At 42.6% G+C, this 13,713-nt stretch overlaps 1 protein-coding gene across 8 annotated transcripts in view; it reads left to right on the top strand.

Annotated features, from left to right (window-relative positions):
* Positions 1 to 513: 513 nt before the first annotated feature.
* Positions 514 to 13,713, top strand: part of TNS1 (tensin 1) — a 404,124-nt gene continuing 390,924 nt past the window's right edge. For all 8 annotated transcript variants that reach the window (XM_020805096.3, XM_020805086.3, XM_078380947.1 and 5 more), the window contains exon 1: positions 514 to 822. In XM_020805096.3, the coding sequence (XP_020660755.3) occupies positions 706 to 822 (117 nt within the window). In that variant the 5' untranslated portion in view covers positions 514 to 705. The remainder of the gene's footprint in view (positions 823 to 13,713) is intronic.

Below are 13,713 nucleotides of genomic sequence, written 5' to 3'. Positions count from 1 at the left end.
CTTCGTTCTCCGTCCAACACTGCTTCTCTTTGTTGCTCTCAGAGGGTCCAACACTGCTTCTCTTTGTTGCTCTCAGAGGATAGTTTAATCGTGTGTGCCAGTTTATATGAACTTGCCCCACCGCCAGCTTCCCATCCCTCGGCTGCCTTTTGTTTCGGAGACACTGTCACTGGACTGGTGTCTCCGTGTCCGTCTGTCTCGCTCATGGGAAAAGTCATTTCTCTGCTCCCTCTTTCTCTCCCTTTGGGCACGGTGCCACCTGATTCGACCAGTTCCTCTGGCTGTGTGCCTAAAGCTGCTCTCCTCCCCTCTTTGCTGCTCCCTGAGGTGTTTCGGGAGGGGGGGAAGCTTCATCCTTGAATTACCCCTCTTATGGCATGCGGGTGGGGGGGGGAGATCTGCACGGAAGCAGGGAATAGTGGGGGGGGCAGGCATCCGAAACAGGGAGGGCAGGAGGGGGAGGAGCAGGGCGCGTGTGTGAGAGAAAGCTCGGCAGCCCCTTCCACGCTCAGGCACAGCTGCAAGTGCCCGGCGCGGAGCCCGCACTTTGGGCTGTGTGTGTGTGTGTGTGTGTGTGTGTGTGTGTGTGTGAGTGAGTGAGTTCTGACCTGCCCCCTCTGGGCAGCCGGAGCTCAGTGACACCGAAGGTGCCACAGTCAAACGCACCTACCTGCCACGGTGGGTAGTGTATGGGAACCAGGTTGGATGGGATGTACCGTGAGTCTGGTGTGCTGTGAGGACAACTCGCCACCCATGATGCCACCTGTGCCACGGCGGCATGAAGGGAAAGCTGGAACTGAGAAGAGGAAGCGGCTGCCGAAGGTGAGTGGGGAGGGGGAGCCCGCCAGGGCTCTGAGGGAATCCATCATCACCACCAGTGCTGACACCAACACAAAACCCCTCAAAGCAACTGGTGAGGAGAAGCAGTGGGCACGGGGTGGAGGGGAAAGATGGAAGAGGAGACCTCAGAGGAGTCAGTAACTGAAGGACTGATTGAGATGGTGGGGTTGGGGTGGAGTGGTGACAGACTGAAAACAGACCATACCTTCCAAGCCAGAAGGAAGCGGGGGGGGGAGAATAACCCCACAACAGGTGCGCAAAGGTAGCCTCCAGGTAACAGCAAACAGGGCTATTGGTCATTTCAGGAGCAGGAAAGGGGAGGGAAGCAATTTTTACTGGTGAGCTATAGGGCGAAAAATGAGGTAAAGGGAGGGAGAGATGTGTCAGTTCAAGTCAAACTTGGTCATAAGCACCCACTGTGAGATGTGTGTGTGTGTGTGTGTGTGTGTGTGTGTGTGTGTGTGTGTGTGTGTTTGGCACATGCCCACCGTGAGGGTAACAGCAGTGATATGCCCGAACATATACACTTATCCAGATGTCTTAATCATGTAAGAAGTAGTTGTGATAATAGGCAGTAGGGAGACCACTGTGGAAGAAACCCTCCTCAAATCCCACTGTTCTGGGCAATTATCGGCCAGTATATCCAATACAGTACACCGTTTCTGGGCAAAGTATTGGAATGTGTGGTGGCTTCTTAGCTTCAAGGGTTACATGAAGAAATGAATGATCTGGATCCATTTTGATCTGGCTTCAGGTCTGGTTATGAGACAGCGATTGTTTTAGTCATCTTAGTGGCTGCCCTGCTCTGGGAACTGGATTTGGGGAATGTCTCCAGAATGGTTCTGCTGGCCCTCTCCAGCTTTCAATACACTCAGTTATGGCAGCAGTTCCCAGCCTTGGGTGACCCTGGTGTTCTTGGACTGCAGGTCCCAGAAGCCCTCACCATCAGCTGTGCTGGCTGTGGTTTCTGGGAGTTGCAGTCCAAGAACATCTGGGTTGCCCAAGGTTAGCAATCACTGAACTATGGTATCTTCTGGTTTGTCTCTCTGGGATGGGATTCGGAGGCACAGGTTTACAGTGATTCTATTCCTTCCTTAAGGGGTGAACTCAGGTGGTACTGGGGGACTTTGGTTCAACACCTTTGACCACTGGCCTGTGGGGTCCCTCTGGGTTGCCTTTTGTTTCCCATGCTATTTAATATATGCTATTTAATATATGCATGGAAGAGGTAATGCTGAGTCTGGGGGATTAGTGCTGATGACACTCAACACTATTTTTCTTTCCATCTAATTTTAATTTCAGTTCTAAACCAGTTTTAGCCATCAGCAATGGACTGGATGAGTACAGAGACTGAAACTTTATCTAGACAAGACAGATGATCCAGGTCAATTGAAAGGCAGACCAGGGAATAGAGATTAAACCTGCAGTGCTTGGGGTTACACTCTCCCTGAAAATTAATGCTTGTATTTTAGGACTCTTCCCTGAGTCTGAATGACCAGGTCTTGGCACTAGTCAGGCGTGCCTTTGCACAATTAGAACTAGTGAACCACTTGTGGTCTTTCCTTGAGATGTCTGATTTGACTTTTGTGACACATGCCTTAGTTACATCTTGCCTGGATTATTGTAATGTGCTCTACGTGGGGCTGCCTTTGAAGATGGTTTAGGAATTTCGACTGATTCAAAATGCTGCCCAGGCTAGTTACAGGAAGCAGGTACCTCTCCTGTTACAAGAGCTTCATTGGCAGCCACTCCATTTCCAGGCTCACGTTAAAGTGGTGGTTATGAGCTAGAAAGCCCTGTATGGATTAGGCTCAGCCTATCTGAAGGAATGTAACTCCCCAAATGTGTCTGCTTGGCTCCTAAGATCCTCCTCTAAGTCTTGCCACCCTTGCAGATTTATTGGCAGAGAACATGAGACAGGGTCTTCTCAGTGACTGCTCCCAGGCTGTGAAATGTTCTCCCTTGGGGGGCTAGATTAGTCCTCTCTTTCCATCCTTCAGGAGACAGGTGAAGAACTTTTTGGACAAGCTTTTAACAAATGAATTGGGCAATGGAAGTTGTTGTTGTTTTTTAATTTGGGATGCTGCACAATATTTTTGTTTCAATATCCTTTTAAGGCATTAACGGCTTTAAACTAGTTTTAATATTATTATATGTTTAATTGTTTTTAATGTACAGTAGTAACAATTCTGCTTTTAATTGGCTTGTTTTTAATAGTTTGTGGGTACAGGAGAGGCTACATTGAGATCTCATTGTAGAGAAGCAATTAGTAAGCTGTGTGGCAAAGATAGTTCACAGTAGATTTTGAAAAGATATTCATGTCAAAACTAAATATATCTCAAAAATCAATATAACACATATGCACTTAAAACATTCTTATATATAATATGATTCTTAAAAATGAAACAATTCCCATCAATAATATTATTTGGTCATTAAAACTTATGTTTATATATGCCTCCAAAATGCACAATGTCTCTGAGTAGAAAAGGGAAGCTCCAGTTTTCAAAAAATCTTACTCTCTCTTTACAAAGTGTGAAAAGCAAAGGAAGGTGCGTCAGTCATTATTTCCCAGGATTAAGACCACTGTCTGAATATATAAACTATTTTCTTCAACAGTGCTCACTCTTCAGCTTGCTGTGCTATGGTAATAATTTTAAGAGGTTTGAAACATTTAGACTAATAATATTTGTTTGCTATCAAACTGATTTTTCCCCCTTGGAGAAGGTGCAAAATAATTAAGAAATAAATGGAAGATTTTTTCTTAGGTCACATATTGGTGATACTAGTGACGGGGCCAATCTATAAAATAGATTATTCAAGCTAAATATATATAACTAACTATATATAACTATATAACTAACTATATCAACAGTCAAGGGAGGGTGTGAAGTATCATAATTTGGAAGTCTTGAAAGCAAGGCTTTGCTTTAGGTATACAGTATATTTATCCAATCTTGTGGCAAATGGTTGGAATAAGGTTCTTTCAGGAATGATTCTCTGCCTCAGTGCTAATTTCAATTTTGTTTGAAATGAGAACTGTAGTCACTGTTCCTCTCTTGCCCACAACCAGCATTTAGGAGGAAGGAAATGCCCAGAATAGAAAAAGTCTTTCAGAAAAACCACCCGAGATTTCAGACTCTACTTTGTGCACAGAGGTGGAATTTGGTAATGCCTCACACACCTATGGCGTTGACAAACCCACAATGCCTTAAAGCAGCCCTGTTGGAAAGGCAGACTCTTTTAGTCTCTATTTTTGATCCTCTAAGGTCTGTATTTAAGTGAAGGTGGTACAATATGAGTCAGGTTGTTCCCTTTCATTTTTCTTAGAGGAAGAAACCAATTCCCTACTCCCCAGAGTGGCAAGGGGACTAGCCAATCACCATGCAGCTGCTTTTGTGGGGCGGAGGGGGTGGAATTGAGAGGGCAGGAAGAGAGGAAAGAAAGAGGGAGGGAGATAATGTTTATATGTATTTTTCAGCAAACAAAAGTGCTGTGGAAAATAGGTAACAATGCGAGCACCTACAGTACCTTGTAAAAACAGTAATCTATTAGATTTTCAACCATGTTATACTGTCCCCAGGCTTCCTTGGAAGCTTATGGGGAGTCTTTGATGAAGAAAAGAGAAGTCATAAAGAACAAACATCTCTGAAAGACAGCTTGTCCACCAACTACTGACCCTTCCTATGAAATACAGACCCATAGGAAAAGTATCAGGAGTATTCTTGGGTACATTGTCAAGGACAATGTTAAGAAGCCCTTAAATCTGTGGCCAGTGTGTGATCTAAATGTGTGCCCTGAAACAGCTTTCCCTAACTTGGTGTCCTCCAGTTGTGCTTGGTCTACAGCCCCACTGTAGCTAACTGACTTAGGACAATGGGACTTGTAATCCACCTGGAAGGCACAACGTTGGGAAAGCCTGCTGTGGAACATGTCTCTGAATTTTCTGCTCACGCTTGTCATGTTTTCTGTCTCCTGGAGGAATGTTTACAACCTAAAACCACTACATGTGAGATGTAACCAAATACCCAGTTCAGAAAACAGACTCTCAGAGCCAATGGATATTTAGTATGTTTTACTTCTTTATTGGTATTTCATCCAGAATTTCATTTCCCCCCATCTGTCTGACAAAGTGGACTTGTCCACAAAAGCTCATTTAAAATATAATAGTTAGCCTTTAAGGTGCCATATGTTTATGTCTTTTTTTGTTTCATCTTGTTTTGTTTTGTTTCTTTGGATTTTGCTTGAAATACATGAGGATTTCATGTCAGAAATATCATCGCCGAAAGGATTTCCTGAATACAGAAGATCTGAATGTCACTGTCAAAAAGCTGTGGCACTGAATTTGAGATTATGAATTCTAACATACAGTAGGTGGTTGGTTAGGCAAGTGGCTGCAAACTGTTTGTAAACTGAGCTCCAAATTGATGGGACTGTTTTTATGAGAATAAAACCTCCTGTTAAATCTGTGACCAGTGTGCAATTTAACTGAGCCTGCTTCGAGGACAGGTGAAATTAAAATATGTGATACAAAACAAATAGATTGGCAGTGGTCATCAAGAATCTCTCCCTCTCCCCTAACACCATTTGTTAAAGCAGCTGCTGTGTCCATCCATTGTTATCCATTAGAGACCAGTTGGTGTAGTGACTAGAGTGGTTGACTTGCACTTCGGAAATCCAGTTTTGGGTTCCTACTGAGTCAGGACTCTCATTGGATTCCCATGGGCCAGCTGTTCTTCCTCATCCTGAGTTTCCTTGTAGAGTTGTTGTGAGGGTATAGTATGGAGGCAGAGAACGATGTGTACCTTGAGATTGTTGAAAGAAAAGCAAAGGATATTTTATGAAGCTTTGTGGAGGTGGAGATCTCTGTTTTATGGGAATCTATGGGACAGTGCATTTATGTTCTAAGCAATGGCTGCCAACCTTGGGACCCCAGAGGTTCTTGGACTATAACTCCTGGAAGGAAGTCCTGGTCAGCACAGCTAGTGATGAAGTCTTCTGAGATGTTTAGTCTGAAGAACATTATAGATGGCAACATGGAAATAGTGGCTGGGATACATTCAAGAGGGAGGATTTCTAACAGACTGTTCCTGCCTCATATTTCTTCACACTGAAGCCATCCAGACTTTGAAGGGAGAGGGATGGAGAAAGATCACCTGTGGAAACTGCATATGAGTCATTGGTAGGCAAACATGGCGCTTGCACACTCGTCACTTTACTTATCACCATAGAACAAACAGGCCTTCTCTGCATGAGAATGGAAGCCTGCACACGTGTGGCCTGTTTGTCTCTCTGATTGCCAGTGCAAACACAACCTACGTGGTGAAGCTCATGAAGGCTGCCTTGCTAAGCCTCCATAATGTGCCTTCAGAGGAAGTTTCCGGATGGGGCATTTGCTCTGCAAACTGTACCTAATTGGTCCCCAGCATTCCAAGGCTTCCCCTCCCTATGACCATCCTAGATCATGTAAGACTTGGCATGGCACAAGCAGTGACAACCAGTAACAGGTACCTCTGCAAAATATCCTTCTTTCAATGTGACATTTATTTATTGTTTCAGATTATGCTGGGGTGGAGATTTGCACTATGGCACTTCTCAGTGCCTGCGGCAATTCGCTATCTGTGATTTATGCCATTTGACTTGATACTAGCACACAAAAATAATAGGATCCTGGCATTTCTTTCTTTCTTATTTATTTATTTATTTATTTTTGCTTGCCCACTGGCAAAACTGAGAGTAGTAAAATCAATTGGAAGAGATAAGTGGAGCTAGTTTTCATGGATAAGTCCCCTTCTCCTCTCTTCTTGTCACTTAAATTTAGGATTTTTGTTAGAAGTATTTTTAAAGATTGTCTGCCTGCCTCCAAAAAGTAGATAGATTGGGAGATGTCAGGGTATCCTTTTGTAGTTTCTCTCCCCCACCACCCACTTTTTGGGAGCCTTTGTAGATATGGATAGTGGTGAAGTGCACATTTGGAGGGCAAGTTGGGGACTTGTAGACACACAAAAGAAAGAAAGAAAGAAAGAAAGAAAGAAAGAAAGAAAGAAAGAAAGAAAGAAAGAAAGAAAGAAAGAAAGAAAGAAAGAAAGAAAGAAAGAAAGAAAGAAAGAAAGAAAGAAAGAAAGAAAGAAAGAAAGGGGAAGAGGCAATATGAATGGAGCTCTGTCTGGATGAAACTGTCCTTGTATGATTTTGGAAATGGTTCTATATAACAGGTCTTTGATGCACCAGATGGCCTCTATCCTGTCCATACTATTGCTATTAATTCTGAACCATTTCACTTTGACATTCTTGACCTTCAGAAGCAAACTCAATGTGCAACAGCAGACTGTAAATTAGAATAATCTGCTTGATTCAAGTCCTGTCTATATTTTTTAAAAATACATAAAAGAGATGGAGTGGAGACTCAGAATATATTTTTCACTGAGTGATATTATCGTGGTTCAAAGTAGGTATGATTATATGTTTCTTGCTGTGTAGATGCAGCTGTGGAGTAGTTTAAGACTCCTCAGAATCATGGGGCCTGGATGGAGAATCATCTCCCTGAAGTTGCTGTTTATTTTTCAGCCCAATCCTCCACAGTTTCAGAGAAATTATTTTAAAATTAGAGAGTTTTATTTAAAAACGCCTTTCCCAAGTTGTCATGGGAAGGAGCAGAATTCAAAGTGCTGGATTTAATCTATAAAGCCATAAATGACTGAGTCCAAGCTATCTCAAGAAGGGCAACTCCTTTTATTAGCCTGCCCAGGTGTTAAGATCATTGGGGAAGCTTTTTCTCTGTCCTGCCACCCCCCACAGCTATGTTTGCTGGGGACATGAGAGAAGGTCTTCTCTGTCACTGTACTCAGACTGTGGAACTCCCTCCCACGGGATGCCATCTCTTCAGTCCTTCTGCAAGCAGACGGAGATCTAACTCTTCAGGCAGCCTTTCCTTAAGTGACTGGCTGCCTGAGAAGGTTGTTTTTTTTTAATAATGGATTGCGGTGCCTTGCTGCTTTGAATGTGTTTTGCTGTTGTTTTTATTTACTGTTTTTTAGTGTGGTATTTGTTTGATTCTTTTTGAATATTTTTATATTTATTGTTTCTCGCTTTCAAATACTGTCTTTTAATGACGTAAGCCTCCTTGGGTCCTTTTTAAGGAGAAAGACAAGGTAAAAAAAATATTTGAAATAAATAAATTGTCTCTGAGATTGCTCAACAGTGACATAGTGATGAATTCTGAAGTGCAGGTGCTCACCATCACTGTCTCATAAATACATGCAATCAAAGTAAGTCCCAAAATGCAGGCAGCAAAATGCAAGCAGTTGTATTCCTATTGATCCATATGAACAAAACAGTTCTAGCAATCTTCACTTCCCCCAGGAGCAGCTAATGGGTCTAACCACTCAAGCCCAAGATATCCAAAAATACTTTCAATTGGAATACTAAATTAGGGTTAAAACTGGAAAAGCTCACAATATAATGTCGTATCTGGGAAAATCTTTTTCTCCAGCTACTTTGATGTTACAGCTAAATTCAGAGACAAACTGAGTGGGGTGCCGGTAGTGGTAGATGATGTCATCACCCCTGTAAATCAAACGGTCCAAAGGTTTTGACACTGTAAGCCCAGAGCCTGAAAATGTTAACTGTTTTTCAAACTACAGATCTCAGAACTCCTTACCCCAATTGGTGATGTGGTTCTTAACCTTTGTTACTCAGGTGTTTTTGAACTGCAACTCCCAGAAACCTCAGCCAGCAGAGCTGATGGTGAAGGCTTCTGGGAGTTGCAGTCCGAAAACATCTGCATAACAAAGGTTAAGAACCAGTGAGTAGACTACAGATTAGGGGAACTGTCTTTCTTAAATGTTTTGTCCCCACTGCCCCCAAAGTTCTAGTTCCACTCCATAAATGCCACTCACCCTTCCCACAGTCAGGTCTAATTTGGTCCTGGAGCAAGACAGTCTGAAATGCAATCACCAGATCCACAGAAGAAGACCTGGAAACAACTTTCTGCAAACGGGGTGGGGGTGGGAAACCATTCACAGCATTGAATTGTGGGAACTATTGGCCCAGGACTTCCTTTGGTACCTGAGCCACATACTGTAGATAAATGCTCTTAATTCACATGGAAGGATATTTACAGGTCAAGAGTACTTTCTGAGGTTTTGTTTTTGTTGTTATTGTATTACAAAACTGATCTAAACCTTAACTGAAACGCGAACTGCTCATTACAAATGGTACATCATTAGCATGGTGAATTCCTTTAAAGCTGGAAGAGATGAGACTGTCATATACTAGGAACTCTTCACACTTTGTATTATCTGCCAATTAGCTTACTTAGTTCTGTAGTTAGTCATCAAACCTCATTTGCAAGTCAGACATTAAGGTTTGCTAAAATCATGTGTCTAGAATACTAGTATGATTTCAGTTTCTGTTATGACATGCTAAGCTGTAGAGTTGCACTCTGATTCAAGTTTATGAAAACACAGTGGCCCAAGTCTTCTTACCTAATTACACCAACAGAGCACAAGCAGCTTAACTTTTGGAGGAAACTTGTTGTACAACTCAGTAGGCAGTTGTGGAGTTGATAACATATAGAGAAATTTCTTAACTGGACAATTTGCCTCTAAATGTTACATCATTTGCGTAACTATGCAAGAGGATTTTGGCCACTGAGTAGTTGGTTGCATCCAGGAGAGCAAAGGAAGTGCAGGTTTCAGGGCCTGCTCCTGGTAGACTGGCTTCCTCTCACAAGGCTACTACCACCAAATGCCCTGTGGGAAGGATCCCAAAAATGTGTTATATATTGATAATGTTTATAAATGAATAAATAAGTAAGCAATCTCTGTCTTCTAAGACTCTAGACCAATTCAAACAACTATTCTTTTCAAGCATGAGCCAAGATTCTTCCGGACGGAGTGGGATTTCCCCCCCCCCCTTTGGTCCCAAAACAGTCTCTTTTTCAGGTTATAAGGGAGCTTTTGTGCGCAGTTAGATTGGCGGAGATATTTACATATTGGCTGAAAGCATTAACTGATAAGAGCTCTCATTTTTAGCAAGAGCAAGAGAGCTCAGAACAACCCTGGATTTTTATTCTAGTAAATAAAAAATCAGAAAAGGAAAGAAGTAGTCTCGATATCTGCCACATCAAGAACCCATTCTAAATATTCTACCTCAGTCCTGGAATAGGCAAATGAACACTTTGAACATATGCAGAGGGCCTTCTTCCCTATGCCATTACACCCCCCAGCCCACCCATATGATCATAGAAGTAAACAGCCTTGTGGAGGCCCTACCTATAAGCACATGCAAAAATTCTTTTTAGGACTGTAATTTCTAGTTTTCCTCTATTCCACCCCCTCAGTACAGCTCTAGGGCAGGCAGGGATTCCAGCTCCCCCCTTCCTTTGATTTAGAAATTATGTGCTAGATATCCTGGAGGGAAATGCCAACTTGTCTGTCTGCACACTGTGCCTGCCACATTTTTCCATGAGGCGTCATTGGCTTGTTATGAGATTAATTTCATTGGCTTCTGATTAATCTCAAACTGAAGATAATCCTTTTGTTAGTGACATCTTATTCAGTTGCTGTGGAAATCATTAGGATTCCCTTTCACTAATGGGAGAGGGCCTCACACAGAGGCTGAAAGAGGAGAGGAGGAGACAGGTATGTATACATCTGGCATTACTGTACCCTTGTTTAGTACCCAAGTACTGCAGATGCTGTTTGGGATAGGTGGGTAAAGAAAAACCTAAGTGAATAAAATGGCTCCTTTTCAAAAAGACTTCAGCCTTAGTTGTCAAGCCAAGGAATGCCATCTTGTCTGTTTTTTCCCCTTCCTTCCTTCCTTCCTTCCTTCCTTCCTTCCTTCCTTCCTTCCTTCCTTCCTTCCTTCCTTCCTTCCTGTCCTAAAAAAGAAGTGTATATGTAATATTGTACTGTTCTGTCTTTGTTTTGAGAGGAAAGAGAATAGAGACAGATAAATGTGTGTGTGTCTGCCTGCTTGCCTGTCTGGCCAAGAGTTTTGGAAATTTATTTTTTAGCTGCCAGTAAGTTCTGGAAGTTATGATCCACCTTAAAAAAATTTTTTTTCTTAGCCCTGGCCATTTTTACTCTAAGCTGCTTCTCCACAGGGGAAACAGTGCATGCCCTTACCCATGAATAGAATTGCCATCTCTCCTTTCCAGACAGGCAACTAATAAAATTTTTACTTGCTTATTTCTCCCTCCACTACCATAACTTTTAAAGCAGAACTTAACAGTAGTGTAGTGGAGCCAAAACATGCAGGGCCAGTGTTTGGATTGGCAGGGATGATGATGGTGAGGCCATCTGCAAGGGTGCCTCTGAGGACAGAGTCAATCAATCTTCATAGTCATAAGACTGAATAATTTACCTGCATAGGGTGGTACAACACACCTGTGTGCCTTTTTCTTTCGTGAGCTCTCACATGCTTTGATTCTTAGCACAGTATATTCAATGGCATTTAGAAGGTTTACTTCTCAGTTGTTTGAACATAATCATATCAGTTATCTGAAACCTGCCTCTAATACCTTCTGTTTTTATGGTGGTTCCCTTCAATTCATGTAATGGTCTGCCCGCCCCTTAATAAAGCAGGCTGCTGCTACAATCAACATGACTCTACCCTTCATTTTCCCACAAAAAGCCACCAATAGCAGTAAACCAAATAACAACACTAGGTGACCCTGGAGGGTTGTCATGGACCACTCTACCAAAGAAATGGTTATAACAGCACTGGGCTACTTTATAGGGCTGACGGAACGCACAGTTTCTCAGCCACAGGCCTGCTTCCCATAATGTGGGTATAATAATGAAATATTTTATACCAAAAGGAAGGTCTTATTTAGGCAACACTACATGTTACCACATTTATATTGTCACTGTATTTTTAGGTCTTCTGGATTCTGTGAAAATGTGCAGACGCAACATAGGTATGTTAGAAACAACAGCTTTCCTCAGAGCTGTCTGTTGTTCTCCTTCAGGACACTGCAAAGAGTCTGAGCTTGGCAGCCAGGCTCTCAATAATGATGGTGATCACTCTAAATCTCTTGTTGACAAGCTGAATGTGTGTCTGTCTGGACATAGTACAATGAATAAATATACGTATGTTTTGTGGGGAGGTAACCAACCCTACCCCACCCCTGCTTACCCCTCTTACAGGCACCCAAGGCCCTCTGCCCTTACTAGGCTCCCATATTGCCTTTGGACAGTGTCACCGAAGCAACCAACATGAATTTGACCCAGCTCCGGGAGGCAGTGGAAGACAGGAGGGCCTGGCGTGCTCTGGTCCATGGGGTCACGAAGAGTCGGACACGACTTAATGACTAAACAACAATAACATGTTGCCTTTGAGATTTAATTCTCACAGTAGCTAAGGAAAATGTCTTTCATGGATAATGAAGTTATACTGGCACACTGTGATCTTGAGCTGGCAACAAAGACTCATTGGCTTTACAAAAACATGCTCATGTGGAGACTGAAATGGATAGATCTGTTTCATTGACTTGGAGATCATGGGTGCAATCAGATGGTGCTTTAGTTTAGCTTGTCTTTTGGATCACCTATGCCACAGTCCAGTTAGATCTGTCTTTTGGTGACCAGGTGACATACAGGAGATTATGAACCATTTTGACTCTGCTCCATGTCTAATCTGGACCTTTTTCGTGCAGCAGCAGAGCTACTCTTTTTGTCCAGATGGGCTGGAACAACTGGGACCCATTTGCATGTGTATGGAATGGTTGCTTTAAAGCAGGGATCTCAAACATGCGGCCCGGGGGCCATTTGCGGCCCCCCAGATGATAGTTTGTGGCCCTCGCCTTGCCTGCCCCCCCCAAAGCGCCCACACATCCTCTGCTGTCAAGAGTAAATAAAAAGCCTTGCCTCGCTTGCCGGCTCTCTCCCAAGACAGCACCGCTTGCACCCTCCATCCAGAACTGCAGCCTGCCAGCCAGCCCACCTGTCTGCTGGCTAAGGAAACTCCTGGGCGGCTTCCTCGGGCTCTTGCTCCACTTGGCGGAAAATCTGATGCAGCCCAGCCTCACCCAGACTCTGTCTCTAGCGGCCCCCAGGTAAATTGAGTTTAAAACCCCTGCTTTAAAGGGTCACATAAAGATTGTACCCAGTGAAGTGACCTTATCCAGCATGATTCAGTATCAGCATTTTGATCACATCCAAAGTGTTTCTCCTGATTTTTGGGAAAAGACACTTTGAGGCAATCTGGAGCTGTGGTCTTACTTGTCTGGAACTATACCTCTTTCCCTTTCTCACACAAACCCAAGCCCTAGTCCAAATGCAGCCACTACACAGCCCTTTGCCAAATCACTATTTGCAACATATATATTTTATATGTTTTATACAGTACGCAGTTGCTCTTCAGAGTGCATGTATTGGAATCAACATAGGTGTTTCAATTTTGGACTCTTGGGACATAATTATTGGGGGAATGTTACAGCTTACACTTTAAACTTTACATATAGATTCATATTATTGAGTGGAAGGCCTCCTTTGAAAGAACACTCATTGCATTCCTTTCAAATAAATAACCTTCTGTCCAGCTTATACCAAACTGATCATGCAAGTGTGGTGAAGAATTCAACTACAAAGAATGCTGACTGGCTTGTGTCCATCACCCACCCTGAGGAGAGTTTTTCTAATCCTTTTCAAACTGAAATTTAAGCTCTGTGAGACAACAAAAAACTAATTTAATGAATTGTTTTTTTAAAAAATAATATCATTTATATCTTGCCTTTCCCCTTTAAAACATAACATTCAGAGAGGCTAGTAATACAAATAATTTTTTTTAAAGATAAACTTCCTAATTAAAAAACACAGAGATTTTAAAAAATTCATAACAATAATAATGTGTCATCAAAGTCAA

The sequence above is a fragment of the Pogona vitticeps genome, chromosome 1 (assembly GCF_051106095.1).
Source record: "Pogona vitticeps strain Pit_001003342236 chromosome 1, PviZW2.1, whole genome shotgun sequence".
In the NCBI taxonomy this organism is placed as follows: Eukaryota; Metazoa; Chordata; class Lepidosauria; order Squamata; family Agamidae; genus Pogona; species Pogona vitticeps.
The sequence above is the reverse complement of the archived record's forward strand: the minus strand, read 5'-3'. Positions and strand labels throughout refer to the sequence as shown.